This window comes from Ictidomys tridecemlineatus, chromosome 8 (genome assembly GCF_052094955.1).
Source record: "Ictidomys tridecemlineatus isolate mIctTri1 chromosome 8, mIctTri1.hap1, whole genome shotgun sequence".
NCBI classification, from domain to species: domain Eukaryota; kingdom Metazoa; phylum Chordata; class Mammalia; order Rodentia; family Sciuridae; genus Ictidomys; species Ictidomys tridecemlineatus.
Genome location: NC_135484.1, coordinates 127,641,062 through 127,659,057, shown reverse-complemented (window position 1 = coordinate 127,659,057; position 17,996 = coordinate 127,641,062). Strand labels below are relative to the sequence as shown.

The 17,996-nt window shown below is 33.5% G+C and overlaps 1 protein-coding gene across 1 annotated transcript; it reads right to left on the bottom strand.

The window, feature by feature from the left end:
* Positions 1–7,107: 7,107 nt before the first annotated feature.
* Positions 7,108–8,046, bottom strand: LOC101977526 (olfactory receptor 2B6). Its single transcript, XM_005341214.2, has one exon. It carries the CDS (start codon positions 8,044–8,046, stop codon positions 7,108–7,110), a length of 939 nt encoding a protein of 312 aa, XP_005341271.2.
* Positions 8,047–17,996: the final 9,950 nt, after the last annotated feature.

Here is a 17,996-nt window from a genome sequence, read left to right as displayed (position 1 = left end):
TGTAATCACCCCAAATGCCCATTGACAGATAAACTGATAAGGGAAATACACACACACACACACACACACACACACACACACACACTGGGGTACTATTCAGTCCTAAAAAAAAAAAAGAAAAAGAAATCCTGTCATTTGCAGCAAAATGGAGAGCATCCTGTAAAGTAAAATGCTAGACACAGAAAGACAAGTATTGCAGGTTCTCTTTCATATGTGGAAACTAAAATGTTAAACTTAGGGCTGGGGATGTGGCTCAAGCGGTAGTGCGCTCGCCTGGCATGCTTGTGGCCAGGGTTGGATCCTCAGCACCACATCCAAATAAAGATGTTGAGTCCGCTGAAAACTAAAAAATTCTCTCTCTCTCTCTCTCTCTCTCTCTCTCTCTCTCTCTCTCTCTCTCTCTCTCTCTTCTCTCTCTCTCTCTCTCCCCCTTTAAAAAAAAGGCAAACTGAACTTAGGGAATGGGTGATTGGATAGGGGCAATAGTGGAAGATCAGTGGTTGGATGGACATGATCAAAGTGTGCTATATACAGGCATAGAAATATCACAGTAAATTCCATTATTCATACAATTATTGTGTTAATAAAAAGTAATAATGAGGCACAACATCATTGTTTATCAATGCTGGATAATTCAAATCTTGAAGGGTTCTTGGAAGACTATCAAAGATTTCAAATGCAAAATACCTAAAACATTCACTGACTCATGCCCCTTTTCAATATTTGTGTATGGTCTTTCTTATGCATCTCCTTTATTATACTATTAGATTGATGTGATTCTATATACTTGTTATAGATATTCCAATCTTTGACATCTGCCTTTGGAAAATAACTTTATGAGGGGTCTATAAATAGTCTTCCTTCTTATTCCAGAAACATATTCTTGAAAGTGCATTTTAACATTTTTTTAAAATTCTATAGTATAGTTTATTTTAAGGAAACTTAAAGAGATGAAAAACTAGAAGAGGTATTATTGAAAACAAAAATAACCAAATACCTAGGTCATTGGTCCACTTTGAATTGAGTTTTGTACTCGGTGAGAGATAGGGGTTAAATTTCATTGTAATACATGTAGATTTCCAGTTTTCCCAGCACCATTTGTTGAAGAGGCTATCTTTTCTCAAATGTATGTGTATGACATTTTTGTGTACTATGTGATAACTGTATTCATATGGGTTTGTCTCTGTGTCTTCTATTCTGTTACACTGGTCTTCATGTCTGTTTTTGTTCCAATACTATGCTGTTTTTTTTTTAACTCTAGCTTTGTAGTATAATTTAAGTTCTGGTATTATGAAGACTCCTCCTTCTCTTTTCTTGCTAAGGATTGCTTTGGTTATTCTGTGTCTCTTGTTTTTCCAAGTGAATGTCATGACTGTTTTTTCTATTTCTATGAAAAACATCATTGAAATTTTAATAGGAATTTCATTAAATCTGCATAGCACTTTTGTTAGTATGACCATTTTGACAATATTAATTCTGCCTACCCAAGAATATGGGATATTTTTCCATATTTTAAAGTCTTCTTCAATTTCCTTCTCTAGGGTTCTGTAGTTTTCATTGTAACTGTCTTTCACCTTTTTTTGTTAGATTGATTCACAAGTTTTTTTTTAGGCTATTGTGAATGGGATAATTTTCCTATTTCCCCTTTCAGCTGACTCATAATTGGTGTTTAGGAACATATCTGATTTATGAGTGTTGATTTATATCCTGTTACTTTGCTGAATTCATTTATGAGTTCTATAAGCTTTCTGGTGGAGTTTTTGGGTCTTCTAAATATAAAATCATGTCATAGACAAATAGGTATAATTTGAACTCTTCTTTTCCTATTTGCACCACTTTCATTTCTTTCTTTTGTCTAATTGCTCTGGCTAGGGTTTCAAGAACTGCTAATGAAAGTGGTGAAAGAGGGCTGCCCCATCTTGTTCCAGTTTTTAACAGGAATGCTTTGTATTTTTCTCTATTTATAATAATGTTGGTCTTGAGTTTAGCATATATAGCTTTTATAATGTTGAAATATGTTCCTATTATCCAAGATTCAATAATTTAGATAGTATCAAACTAAAAGTCTTCTTCACAGCACATAAAACAATCAAGAATGTGAAGAGAGAGCCCATAGAATGGGATAAAATCTTTACCACCTGCACCTCGGATAGAGCATTAATCTCCAGGATATATAAAGAACTCAATAAACTTAACACCAAAAAATAACTCAATCAATAAATGGGCAAAGGAGCTGAAAAAGCACTTCACAGAAGGAGAAATATTGATAGTTGAAAAATATGAAAAAATGTTCAGCATCCCTAGCAATTAGAGAAATACAAATTAAAACTACACTGAGATCCCATCTCACTCCAGTCAGAACCACAATAATAAAGAATACAAGTATCAATAAATATTGGTGAAGATGTGAGGAGAAAGCTACTCCTATACATTGCTGGTGGCCTGCAAAATGGTGCAAGTATTATGGAAAGCAGTATGGAGATTCTTTAGATAATTTATAAAGGAATCACCATTTGATCCAGTTATCTCACTCCTTGTTCTATATTCAAAGGACTTAAAATCATAATACTACAGCCACATCAATATTTATAGCAGCTCAAGTTACAATAGCCAAGCTATGGAAACAACCTATGTGCTCTTCAACAAATCAATGGATAAAGAAAATGTGGCATAAAATATTGCTCAGCCATAAAGAAGAATGAAATTATGGCATTTCAAAGAAAATTAATGAAACTGGAAACTATCATTAAAGTGAAATAAGCCAATCCCCAAAACCCAAAGGCTGAATGTTCTCTCTGATATGTGGATGCTAACCCAAAACAAGGGAGGGTGCAGAGGGGAAGAATAGAAGTTAATTGGATTAAACAAAGGAGAATAAAGGGAAGGGAGGGGAGAGGGAAATAGGGAGGACAGTAGAATTAATTGGAAATAATTTTCCTATGTTCATATATGAATGCATGACTAGTGTAATTCCACATCCTGTACTACCACAAGAATGGAAGTCATACTCCACATATGTATAATATGTCAAAATACACTCTATTGTTATGCATATCTAAAATGAACAAATTTAAAAATTTGTTGCTTGAAAAAAAACTAAATAAAATATGTATTCAACCCAAATCCCCAGCAATAGATGAATGGATTAAGAAATTGTATATATACCACAATTCATTTACCTTGAGAGCTTCATTGTGTGTGTGTGTGTGTGTGTGTGTGTGTGTATGTCAAGGCCATAATAAAGAATGAAAACATGGCATTTGTCAGTAAATGAATGGAAATGGAGAATATTATGCTAAGTGAACTTTGTCAAACTCAAACACAAAAGATCAAACACAAATTAATAGACAATAGAAATGAAGTCTAGTATGATAGAAAAAGTGAATGAGAAAAGGGAGGTAGGATTGAAAGGAAAGGGGGAGAGGACTGTCTGGAATCATGAATTGAAATTGATTTCCATGCATACATGAATTTATTGAGATTAACTCAACTACAATGTATAATTATAAAGCTCTAGTTTATAAGAAGTAAGAAGTAAGTAAGTACACAAAAGAAAGAAAATGCAGAAAATTTTAGGAAATGGAAATATTAACATTGTTGTTGATGTAAGATTTGAAAAAGGTTTTAAGGGATGTTTACAATGTGGTTGTTGAAAAAGAAGAGTAATGGGAAGTAGTGTGTGGAATATAAATAGATAGTTATTTATCAATTTCTTATCTGTATAAAGAATTAAATCTTAGTATATGTCAAGACTTTCAGTCCTCAAGGACAACAGTTAAAAAGTGACACACACAGGAAAGATTGAATTTTTTGGTACAATGTGAATCCTAATGAAAACAGTTAAGTTTAATGTTTTGTTTGCAGAATAAATTCTTAAGTGACTAATTGAGTGCTCCCTGTACACTGAAGTTTTATTTTCTGTTCATATGTATTTTATTTTATTTCTGTTCAAGTTTAAAAAAGAAACTTCAGCATTTCCTCAAAATATAGCATAATTTTGGGGTTGGGGTTGTGGCTCAGTTGTAGAGCACTTGCCTAGCACATACAAAGCACTGGGTTTGCTCCTCAGCACCACATAAAAATAAATAAATAAGTAAAATAGAGGTATTGTGTCCAACTATAACTAAAAAAAAATTAAAAAGCATCATTTTATAATAATGGGAAAGTGTATACCTTAGGTAAGTATTTATTTTTAACTATTATTCTTTCTTCAAACAAAATCTGATATACATTTCCCTGCTGCACTATATCTAATGCTTCTCCATCAAACCTTCATGCTTTAGTGGACCTTGGGACTCCTCCAAGTTATTGGAATTCTTAGTATCACAGAGTAAAACATCTGGATTGATATCAGTCATAAAGGCATTTATTGATCAGAGTCTTGGTTTACCCTGACTCATACCTGTTAAAACAGAATACTTCTAGCTTTGAAATTATAATGCTATGAAGATAAAAATTGTTCTAAAATATTTTGATTTCTACCTAGTGAATTTCCAAAATGCATGTTGACATTATTTTTGTTTTTCACACCTTATACTTTCTAATTGACAAAAGGTACTGTCTTCCTTTTATTTTTCAGGAGTTCTGGCCAATTAAAACATCTTTGTTCATTTTCTCCTCCAATACTCTCAATATCATTTATCCTGATATTTTTGTAGATAATTCTTAGGAAGTTCTGATTTTTTTTCACAGAGTCTGAAATATGTTCATACATCTCAACAAGTCTAGAAGACAGCATACCCATTTATCCAGGGCAGAGGATAACTGAACATGTATCTTAATAATTGTAACCAGTCTCTCTATCTGTGCTTTCAAAAAAAAAAAAATCTTTCTGGATCCCCCTGCCCCTGCCGTTCTAAAAATACTGTATTTTTCAGTATGTTAGACTTATGTGTGACATTAATTAATAAAAGTGTTCAAAGATATTATTTAACATTACAAAATTTGTGTTTACTTAAGTGTATGTGTGTGCACAAGATTTAGAATCATTTTCTGGCAATTAGCTAGCAACCAGCCAGAAATTGGTCATATTTTAAAAGTTAAAATTTTCCAAATTAAATTCACAAAGACCAATGCTCTTGAGAACTGGACCAGTACTAGCTTATCTGTTATTTTTAAAAGATTGTATCTGGGTTACAATTGATTCTTGTTCGGGCTAAGATGTAAGTTTTTTTTCCAACAATCCATCCAGAAAACTTGCCAGAAAACTCCAAAGGAGACCCTGTTTTTCATACAATGTTTATTTCTTCATGCTAAAAGAGCATGTTGAATTCTGAAAACACAAATTGAGCAACAAATAACTGCAATGCCCTTAATTTTCTCTCATACATTATAAATTAATGACGACATTTAAGTTTTGTGAATCCATTTGTGCTTCTATGACAAAGTATCTGAGACTGTGTAGTTTGTAAACAATAGCAACTTATTTCTCACACCAGTAGTTTTAGTGTCTGGTTAGGACCTAGTTTCAACTTCCAAGATGGCACCTTGTTTATTGCATCCATTGCAGGTGAGTATTACTATGTCCTCACAGAAGGGAAGGAAAAAGTTCACAAATGGTCAAACCCTGTCAATTGTCAATCTTGTTTTATAACAGCTTTAACCCATGTCAGGAGGGAAAGACCTTGTGATCTATATTTCTTTCTTAATACAAATTTATGTTAACATTCAATACTTTCATTTTGGAAGGGACAAATTAAAAAAATAAGAGCTTGAATCTCAGAATTAAATCTTAGCAGCACTTTTATTGTTGTTGTTGTTATTATTATTTTTTTTTTGGAGGATGGAACCCAGGACCTCAAGCATGATGAGTAATAGCTCTATCACTGGTTTATATTTCTTACCCCACTATCTTTTCTTGGGGGGTGGGTACTAGGGATTGAACTCAAGGACACTCGACCACTGAGCCACATCCCCATCACTATTTTGTCTTTTATTTAGAGACAGGGTCTCACTGAGTTGCTTAGTGCCTTGCTTTTGCTGAGGCTGGTTTTAAACTCGAGATGCCCCTATCTCAGGCTTCCAAGTTGTTGGGATTACAGGTGTGTGCCACCATGCCTGGCACCATTATTTTTTTTATCTACAAATTTTGAGCATTACTTGCATTCAAAATTTTAATCAATAAAAATATACTCATAGTTTGTTGACATAACGAAATTGCTCTTCATTCTAAAAATAAATTATTTCTTCTTATACTGATTATTTCACAGTCTAAGAGGACATTCCAGACTATTCCAACTTATTTGAATAAATGTTGCCAGGTTGCCAATAATTATTAATCTCAATTCCTTGTTCTGTTGCTGATTCTGAAGACATGTACTTTAATATCTTTAAGGAATTTTAGGAAATATATCACTTTATTTGACTCTTCATAATATTTAATGATAAATCCATTAAACATACAAAGCACTGCACATTTTTCATTAAGTAAAAATTATAATGTAATTTTCAAAAGTCCTAGTAACTATACAAATTGAAGTTGATAAATATATGAGACTTGTTATTCTTTTAAAGCATAGAATACTTCACAAAGAATGCATACTAAAGCCAGTCTGTGCACATACATGTCTGCAAAATTTGCACTGTGATGAAACGTTTCTTAGGTGAATTGATGCAGCACAGTGATAAATGGTCGCCATGCTTTTGTTCTGAGAATTAGCTTACACTAATAAATTTATAATATATGGGGTGGGGTTGTGGCTCAGTGATAGAGTGCTCACCTAGCACACGAAAGGCCCTGGGTTTGATCCTCAGCACCACATAAAATTAAAGGTATTGTGCCAACTACAATTAAAAAAAATTAAAAAACTATAATATATATTGTTAATTTTTAACTACTTAACAGAGTTACTATTTCAGCATGTGGGAATCTGAATAGACCTATTTTAATATATCCACCTTCCCCAAAAAGGCCATTACAGGTACATATTAATAGAATATCATAATTTAATTATGATAATTGCTTAACATGATTATAAGGAAGATATATTACATGTTCAAGAAATACAGGTAACCTGAGACTAGATTTGAGAAAATAATGAGTTATTATAACATGATGTATATGCTTACTGTAATTGTGAAATAATTTTACTTAAAGATTCCAAAGTATCACTTGGAACAAAAAATGTTCCTTCCCATATTGCCTAGTGCCCCCTTGACATCCTTATTCCTCAGGGTGTAGATAAAGGGGTTGATTGTAGGAATCATCACTCCATAGAAGAGAGCCATAAACTTGGGCTGGTCTCTTGAAATGGAAGAGGTGGGCTGAAGGTACATGCTAATGGCTGGACCATAAAATAAGAAAACTACAATGAGATGAGAGGAACATGTTCCAAAGGCCTTTTTCCTCCCCTCAGAAGATTTAATCTTAAGTATGGCATGAGCAATGCTAGCATAGGAGGCAAGAATTAAGCATAGAGGAACAGCTATTATAAAAATGCATGCCACAGAGAGTGCAAGTTCATTAGCCTCCTTTTCCCCACAGGCAGTCTTTATCAGAACTGGAATCTCACACAACAAGTGATCCAGTTTATTGATGCCACACAGTGGCAATTGTAATGTAAGTGTGGCTTCTGAGATAGCATAGGTCAGTCCACATAGCCATGTAATGGATATTAATAAGATGCAGATGCGCTGATTCATGATGAGGGTGTAGTGTAGAGGTCTGCAAATGGCTACATAGCGATCAAAAGACATGATAGCCAAGAGAAGACATTCAGTGGCTCCCATTGTGCTGAATAAATAAAGCTGAAGTGCACACCCCACATAGCTGATGGTCTTCTTAGAGCTTCCTAGGTTAAATAGCATCTGAGGCACAATGCTGGTGGTGTAACACATGTCCAAAAAGGAAAGGTTGGTGAGGAAGAGATACATAGGGCTGTGCAGATGGGCATCTATCTTGCACACCAGAATGATGGCGATGTTTCCCATCATGGCCATAGGGTATGTTATGAGAAGAATAACAAATACTGGAAACTCTAGCCAAGGACGGTCAGCAAAGCCTAGTAGAATAAAATCATCAGGGTGGCTATTGTTAATTAGTGCCATACTTTCCAATTTGTTTTACCTATAATAGGGAAAAATTAAAAAAAATATTTATAAATAATGATAATACATTATTATGCATTGTTTATCCACTGTTGAAAGATGGGATACAGTAACTTTTGGGGGGAATAATATAAATGATCTTGTATCGAGTGACCCAATTTCCCTTCATAGCACTATAAGTTAAAATTGGTCACCTTCAATAGGTGAGATCCCCATTCTGAAACTGAATTTCCTTCTAAGTATACTATGGCTATCTCCTAAATTATGAATAGGATTATATGAAAAGTAGAATTGACTGTGATTTGAAAACATAAAAATATTGTTTGTTGAACTCTGACTTGCAGAAGAATTAATAGAGCACAAAGTCAACAATAAGTTGTCACTTGCAGGAAAAAGGATAAAATTAGACCAGAATGTGTTCAGCAAAGTAAACCAGATGCAGAAAAACAAGTATGTTTTCTCTCATATGCAAAAGGTATTGGGAAAGCAAAAGGGAAAAAAGGAGATTTAATGAAAGTAAAAGGGAGAATATTAGGGTATAGAAAAGTTATGGGGATGGAGAAGAGGATTATAAGGGGAGGTCATAGGGATTGAAATTGGCCAAATTATGGTATATGTATGCACAAATATGCCACAAGGAAGCCTACTATGCTCTATAGTTTGTATAGTCCAACAAAGAACAAAGAAACAAAATTGAGTAGGCTGTTCCTATATCTGGGCATCTGATAGAGTAACTGAGATATGGGCTGAGGATCATGTGGCTCATTTTTAGAAGCACTGCTTTAGGGAAACACAAAAATATTAAGAATATTAAAATATTTAGGTAGTGATAGTAGAAGAAAATTAAAGAACTAAAGTGGAGCCACAAGAATAATAATCAAGATAACCTTCTCTGACACCAATTAGTTGGTGAAATAATTATATTATCTCTATGGGGAATAAGAAATATTTGATGTTAAAGAATCTACCTGAGCTATTTTGAATTTAGCAGGAAATATTAATACTTTTAACATTATTTTTCTCCATTATAAATGAAGAGAGTAGAGCTATAGTCACATACATTTCTCCATGCTTCAGGATTTGTTTTTTCTGTAATTTTTTTTTCTTTTGTAACTGCTTGGTTAAAACTTTGGGCATTTTGTTTTTCGTGTTAGATTTTAGTTAATTTAGTCCTATTGTATGGATTTTCCTTTATTGAATGGGATTATTACCTGCTTTTACGTATGTTTTGGCCAGTTATCTAAGACCCACTCTTTATACAGTTACAAATACATTTTTGAACTCTAGGTAACTACTCTCAGAAGATAAGTCAATTTACAAATGCAGGCCCAGAGACCTATTCAAATTCACATGTTGTTTCACATTGTCAGGATACACATATTCTTGTGTTTTTCAAAAATATCCACATTCAATGAGACAAAGTAAAGTATCTGAGAAAAATGTCATTTTGAGAAGACAAACAATGAATTGACAATTTTTGTTTATATATTTTCCATTATCTAGTGATGCCTTTGGGTTATATAATATCCATAATGTCCTGTAAGTTGGGAAACATTCAGATGGAAGGTTACGGTAGCATTTTCATCACAAAATTCCAAGTTACTTTATAAGTGAAACTAGTGGTTAAAGAAACAAACTACATTTTTATGGTTCAAAGGTACAATTTTGATATTTTGTTTATCATTGAGGCCTCAACATCCTCCTGTGACATGTCACACAAAGTTATTCAGAGCTAAGATGAGATGTGAATCTTGCTCTTTGTATATGATTCTAGACCAGAAGTATACAATAATAATAATAATAATAATAAAATGATGATGATTTTAACTAATGCTTAATGATCCCTGTTTGCCAATAAGCCTTTCATCCCTGTTAAATCAATTAGTATCAATTAGTAACCATCTTCATTATCTATTTTATCATATCAAAACCTTATGATAGGGGAATTTTAGTTACATATATTTTCATATGTTGTTAATCTTTCATTCTAATCTGCTATAACAGATATAGTTGTAAATACAAAAAAATGATAGTTTAAGTGAGGAGGCGAAATACTGAGACAATTAGTTTAAAGATTCTATAGAAAGTATCTGTACACTGTCAACATTTATAAACAAATGTGGCCCAGATACTTCATTTAGCTAACATTATTTAAAATGTTATTTTTAGTACCACACATTCAGAAATATAGTATAGCCTATTTTTTAATGATAAACATTCTGTTGTAGATAGATATGAATCAATAATTGCATTCTAAAAATAAATATTTATAAAACTGCAAACTACCCACATTGTTATGTAATTGAAGCATGAGTCATCCTTTGTCTATTCATTTAATACTGTCATATTCACCCTTTAAATTATTTTACCAGGAACCATCCTTCAATAGTTTGAAAAGTAAATTTAGATTTGAAATTTTATGAATTCTTTATAATTTTTTATCTTTAATGAGAGCATTTACTCCAGTATTCTTTGAGTGATTTTATTAAATTTATATTTTTAAAAACCTTTATTCTTATTATTCACATAATTGTAGCTTTGTGGATGGTCATCACTCCTTTCAAAAGACAAAATGGTAGCACATTTGGTCATTGATAAATTTTATTTGGTATTCATGCTAATAGCACTGGGCAGTAGCAGTATCATGACTTTTGTAAGGAAACAGAACTACTGAAAAATAACGAATTAGTTAACATCAGGTTACTAAGGTTTTATTTTGAAAGAGTTAAAACAGAAAGTTTCCTTATTGTGCTGAGTCAGGTAGACAGAAATCTCCCGTTTTATAGAAAATCTGGTCTGTTTGGGATCTATCTGCTTCCTTTAAATCTTCAGTTTGATTATGTGGCATTCAGTATGAGAGACTAATTCAGTTTGCTCTGCTCTGTTGGAGCCTACTAGAGGAGTTCAGTCCCAAACTAGATTTGCCTAGGGACATCACAGCAAGTGTGAATTTATTTGGAAGCATTGGTAATCCACACAATATTAAGCTCTATAATTCTATTCTTAGGACTCTTATTTTCTCCTTGTTTCTCTCATATTTTATTACTTTTACTTCTTGGATTCTGTGGCTTTTGAATCTATTACTTACAGTAATTTTTAATCTCTATTTCACCTCACAAGGGTCTATTTATCCACAAATCTCAAAGTCACCGTAACAAAGTGTCAAACTCTATTCCATTGATATCTCCTTAGTATCTCCATTCACATTTCATTGTAGTGTATCCTACTCACACTTCCTTTTCATCACACAGAATATATTTACCACATTCCTTAGCTTTATATAGTAGAAGACCACAAGAAGAAATGTTGACATCAAAACATTTGGATGAAATATGAGGACAAGTCAATCTATGAAAAATTTGTATACTAAAAACTTTTTTTATTAGTTGCTCAAAACATTACAATGATCTTGACATATCATACATTTGATTCAAATGGGGTATGAATTCTTATTCTAAAAACTTATTTATACAACATATTCACATGATTGAAGGAAATCTTCAAACTCCACTCAGGTATTAAGTATGTCAGAAGTAATATTTATTGAAATTTAAATGTGTTTAATGTTATTTTAAGTAAGAGTTTTTAAAAAAAGAGAATATATACAAAGAGTAATGTAATTGTTTCTATAGCCACTGTAGTAGGCATTTCTAAATTTTAAAGAAGTCTCCTTGAAACCAAATGAAATATCTCTGACTTTCATACTCATATCAGGCACTATGCTCTACACACATTCCAACCATCCCTGGAATATTCACCTAACCCATAAAGAGTATTTTTACTTACCTTATTTTGATAAATATGACTCAGTTAAAAGGATTTTTGCAGGAGTACCTTAAACATTTTCATACTCTAGAGAAGAATAAAATGTAGTACACAAATGAGTACAATATTTAAGAATCAACTTCAAAACCCTTAGCTTTTCAGTTGATAAATGATTCCAAAAAGGAAAGACAGACTAGAAAGGTGATAGTAGAGAGCAAAAAGGATGCTTTGTGTGAATGCTATTTGTACACTCTTACTGAAACCTCTTGGGCATGGATCGTTTATTTGTCCTTATCCCAGTTGAGTTAGCAGAGCATGTTCCATGGGAAAGAGTTCTTTATGGAAATGCATCTTTTGCACAATTAGTTACCTATTGAATTAAGTTGGAAGTGAGTCTCTTCTGTTGTTAGATGTGTTTCAAAATAACAATATACAATTTTAAACATTTATTTCATTTTTATTTATTTAAAACTATTTGTAGATAAGTATTTGTTTTTCTATTGATGAATAATAACTGCATCTTTATGGAATACAGTGTGATGTTTTGGTATATTTATACAATTCATGTTGATGATCTGAGGATACTAATTTATCCATAATCTCAAACATTTGTCATTTGTTTATGCTGAGTACAATCTTCTAATTGAATTACATAATAAAATATTATTTACTATAGCAAACTTCTATGTAATAAAACACCAACTCTTCTTTATACATGTAACCATTATATTGCTTATACATTGTAGATGCTAGTACATTTTTGAATAAATAGTGTGCGAATATTTATTTCCTATTCTGAGGATTGTCTGTTTAATTTGCTAATTATAGCCTTTACTATTGTTAACAACTAAAAACTTTTAGGAAAAAAAAACTTTTCTTTCTTTTTCATTTGTTGCCTTCACCTTTATATTCTTGTCTAAAAATTCTTGTCCAGACCAATATCACAGTGTTTCTAGTTTTTCTAGAGTTTGGGGCTTTACATTAAGGTCTTTGATTAACTTTGAGTTGATTTTTATTTAGGATGAGTGAAAGAAGTCTAGTCTCATTCTACATGCAGACCTCCACTTTCCTCAGCACCATTTATTGAAGAGGATATCCTTGCACAAATGTATATCCTTGGAAAAATCCTTTGGAATTTCTAATTTTTCTATTCTTTTCCATTGGTCTATGTGCTTATTTTTGTGTAAGCACCAAATTCTTTTGGTTCTCTAGTTTTTTAGGATATTTGGAACTCAGGCTATGTTTTGCCTTCACATTCCTTTTTTGCTTAAAATTGCTTTGGATGCATGAGATCTTCTGTAGTTCCATACAAACTATAGAATTACTTTTTTTAATTTCAGTCAAGTATGATTTTTGAACACTAATTTTAAATAAGATACAATCAAGCTCTGTATTTTCAGGGAAATTGGTTCCAGGATCCCAAACAAGTATAAAAATCTGTAGATTTTCAAGTCTCTTATTATAAATAACATAGTATTTGCATATAACCTGTATATATTATTCTTTATATTATCAATCATTTTTTGATTTAATTTTAATGCCTAATACAATGTAAATAGTAGTTATAAGAAAATGGCAATAAAGACAAGAAAAAATCTGCACCTGGTTAGTATAGACATATATCATTGTGGACATATTTATGGAATACATTATCTACTGATGTATGGATATACATCAGATATACATGTATGATTGTTGAATGTATGGACAGAGAACCCATGAACATGGAGGGCTAATTGTACAGTGAATTAAATAAGTAGGAAAAATCATATCATTTAAATAAATGATTTGAGGGAATTTAAATGTGGGTTTTCTGATACCATACTTCATTTATTCTTAAAATATCTCACATAATATTTTACTGTTTAATCTGATTGTTTTGCTGTTGAGTTCCTTATGCATTCTACAAAATAATCCCTTGTCAGCTTCTTCACTTTGTTGATTCTTTGCTGTGCAGAAGATATAATTCCAGTTTGTTCTTTTGTTACCTGTATTTTTGAGGTCTTATTTAAAAAATTATTGTTTATGCCAATGTCTTGAAAAATTTCTGCCATTTTATTTCTAGTAATTTCATATTTTACCATCTTATATTCATGTTTTAATTCTTTCTGAGTTTGTTTTTGCATATGATGAGAGACAGGAGTCAAATTTCAGTCTTGTGTACATTGGTTTTCAGTATATACCACTTATTGAACAGGCTATCCTTTTTCCCCCCCTTTGATGAGAGTTATTTGGCTGTAAATGCAAGGGGTTATTTCTGGACACTCTATTCTGTTCCATTGGTCTGTGTGTCTGTTTTTGTTTTGATTACTATAGCTGTGTGGCATATTTTGAATCATGTAATATGGCATCTTCTGTTTTGTCCTTTTTGGTGAATAATTGGCAATTTGGGGTTCTTTGTGCATCCATATGAATTTTAGAAGTTTCTTTTTCTTTTTACTAATTCTGTGAAGAATATCATTAGTACTTTGATAGCATAGAATCTGGAGAACACTCTGGGCAATATGAACAGTTTAATATTAATTTTTATTCATAAATATATTCATTGTATTTTTTGTGTCCTCTATAATTTCTTTCCCCAGAGTTTTGTAATTTTTTTTTATAAAAGTGTTTTGTTTCCTTGACTCAAGTCATTAAATTCTTGTTAAGTGTATTAATTTCTCATTAGGTTCAATGTTTGGGATTTTAAAAATTTTATTAGTGCATTATGTTTATACATAATAGTGGCATTCATGTTGACATAATCATGCATGCATGGAATATAATTTGCTTTATTTCCATTTCTATTACTTCCTATTTTCCTCCCTACCTCTTGTTGCCTCTTCCTCTACTGGCCTTCTTTCTATTTATTTATTGTTTCTTAAATTGGTCCTTCACAGTTGTAATATTTACATATTTATATATTGCATTTACATCTTAATTGGGTCATTTTCATTCTGCAGTTTATTCCTTTTCCCATTCCTCCACCCTTCCCCACAATCCCATTCCTCTATTCCACTGATCTCTCTTCTATTTTTATGGAAATGACTCTCTCCCTCCTTTTTTTTTCTTATTTTGCTCTAGCTTCCACATAGGAGAGAGAAAACTTTGACCCTTGACTTTCTGAATCTGGATTATTTCACTTAGCATTATGTTCTCCAGTTTTATCCATTTTCCAGCAAATGTTATAATTTCATTCTTGTGTGTGTGTGTACACATGTGTGTGTGTGTGTGTAAAATAATTCATATATATGTATGTGTATACATATATGCCAAGTCTTTATATTGAGTAATCTGGGTATAAAATTATAGTAGTAATGTTCTTGAATAGGTTGAGAAATCAGTTATTAAAGATAATAAAATTACTATTATACCAAATAGAAATTGAAAAGGAGAAGAGAAAAATGGACAAAGAAAATAAAAAGAAAGAGTAAAGATAAAATGAATAAGTAATGCAAACTACAATAGAAACATCAGGGAAAAACTGGAAGGTATTTGAGGTAGAAGTAGGTAATGCAAGAAGGAAAAGAGAAGCTATGAGTAGCAAATGTAAACCTGAACTAGGAAAACAAAAATAGAATGATCCCAGTAAATGCTTTAAAATATCAGAAGAAATAAATCAAATATATTGAGTGCTCCAATGTCAAATAATAGAAGAACATCTGTGGATTCAATATGAAGAGTATTATCTGTAAGATCACTGCTTGTGATAATTCATGGCAAGGTAGGGAGATTTTTAAATAATTCTTTCTTATTTGTATTTCATCAGGAGTTAGAAACTTTAGAAAATGTCCACTGAAAGAATTCCCCACGCAAAGACACTTCGCCAGGAGAATTTCAATTTTATTGCAAAAAGCTGTGTGCTTATATAGAACTAAAGGGGAGATGGTAGGGCTAGGATAAATGGCAGGCCACCCATTTATCAGCAAGTTCTTCCAGATATCAGCTCTGGAGCCCAGGAATTAGTTCTCATTGGGGCTAAGGTTCCCCGCCAGCGAGATTTGAAATTGGCGCTGGCGGGAGAGTTCACAGGGGCGGGAACTTTTTGTGCCACTGCAGAAAAGAAGAAGGTAGGAAGAAGTCCTTAGGCTCCATGTTGGGATTTTTTTCTCTGGGGTACAGCTGCTGTTTATACTTTTCCCAAAATCCACTACTTCTCAACTTTATTTCTAGCTTTCCTTGGGTATGGAAGTAGTGATTCCATGCTCCCAAATCTGATAGAACTGTAGGAGAACCCCCTAGTCCCTATCTTTGATGTCATGCACCTACAAGCTTTCTCCTGGGTCAGAGGAGACAGTCCCTAATTGTGACTTAGTAACCAGGTTATTCCCTGCTAAGGTTGTTTTCTTAGATGTCCTCCTGAAGAAAACCTCCTTGTAGCATCCAGCACTGTGATATCCAGTTTGGAATCCCCTGTGTATATTTTGGAGAGTGTGAGGTTTGGTGGTCTAAGGTAGAGGTCTGGTTGATGTGGTGCTGGTTGACCTGGTCAGTGGGCTTGTATCTGGATCATGAATGGTATCCGTGTGATTTTCATCTGTAAGTCCCTTTATGAGGTGTATTGCCATTGTGTATGCATGAGCTTCTTTGCTGGCTGCTCACAGTTATCTTGAGAATATGCCTTCTATGAGTTCATGAATCTAATTAAGAATTAAGTTAACTGGATGCTCTAGAACTCACAGTTATGGACACTCCTAGAAGTACTGAGACACAAAAGCTACTTCTCTGGTTGCTATAGTATTCCTCAGAAGCCAGTGTTTATTAGCCCTAAGGAGATCTGAGTTGGCACGGTTGGAGGGTGCTGAGTTTGCTGACTATTTCTATTGGGTGTAAGAATGCAGGGTGCACAGCTCAGGGCTGTCACTGTCTGCTGCAGGATGTTTAGCACCTGCTCCTTTCTGCAGGGGCTTCTTTATAATGGCAGAGAGCATGTTGGCTGTCTTCAACTGTAAGATCTATAAATGTGGGCTCTCTGTAAGAAATCTGTGGCCCCAAAACCTCCATCCTGGCTGTTGGAGATCAGTGGGGTACTCTTCCTGTGACTGGGGTAGAATTTCAGTTGGCCTTCCTTTGTCTGAGCTCCTAAGGCTGGCAACTGGGAGCATCACCTTCTGTCCACATGGGCTTCTTTGTAGCAAACAAAGTGCTTAGTGGCTGTCTGACACTGTAGGGCCTGTGATGTCCATTCTCTTTGGGCAGTATGTAGAATAGAAACCTCCACACTGGTTGCTGCAGATCACCAGGATTTTACCCATCACTGTGATGGAAGTGGAGTGTCAATTGGCCCATCTTTGCCTGAGATCCTGCAGAAGCTGTGGGGTGCTCTGGACTGGGGTTAACACTACCAAAGAATGATTTATTCTTGGGTCAATTCCATCCCATTCCTCTTGTCCTAGGGGAGGGAGAGGGGTTTTTACTAACCTTCAGCTAGCAGCTATCCCTCTATAAGTTTCTTCCAATGAGATTACTGAAATAATCTGTTTCCAAGCAGTTTCCTCTGGTTTTATTTATCAATACAGGTGGGGAGAAGATTTATTGCTTTAATTTCTTCATAGGAGACTAGCTAGCTGTGGATTCTACCGAATGGATGTCCTGTTTGGTATCATTTTCAGCCTTCAATTTGGGTTAAACTGTGTGATCTTCTTCACCTTATATGCAGCTCCTGTCCTGTTTTAACTTGGTCTTCCTTTTTTTTAAAGCAAATCTTGTTAAGGAAGTAAGATTACAGGCAATTTTTTCCCCCTCTCCTTCTATGTTACCCTTTCCCACTCAACAGACCTGGTCAGAGATTGGAGTCAAGGATTTCTGTCCTTATTTTCTGCTTCAGTAAAAAATTTCGATTCCCCCTAATTCTCAAACTGTCCCATATTGAGTTTTATGGTGTTTGCTCTGTCACTCAGCTCTTTGGTCAGCTGTTCTTTTTCTGCTTTGTTTCTGGCCATGGAGGAATTGAGTGTTGCTCTCCAGGTTCACTCTGTCATAATTTCCTCTCCTTGATAAAATTTATTCCTAGACATTGTATTATATTTTTGCAGCTGTCAAAAATGGGATTTCATTCTTGGTTTCTCTTTGAGCATTCTCATGATTGGTGTACAAAAGAGCTACTTATTGTGGTGTGTTGATTTTGTGTACTGCAACTGAATTCATTTATCAGTTCCAGTGGTGTTCTAGTGGAATAGTTTATTTTTTTAAAATATATAGAATCA

Excerpts from the sequence above, each read along its gene's own strand:
- LOC101977526 (XM_005341214.2), bottom strand. The coding sequence starts at position 8,046 with ATGGCACTAATTAACAATAGCCACCCTGATGATTTTATTCTACTAGGC.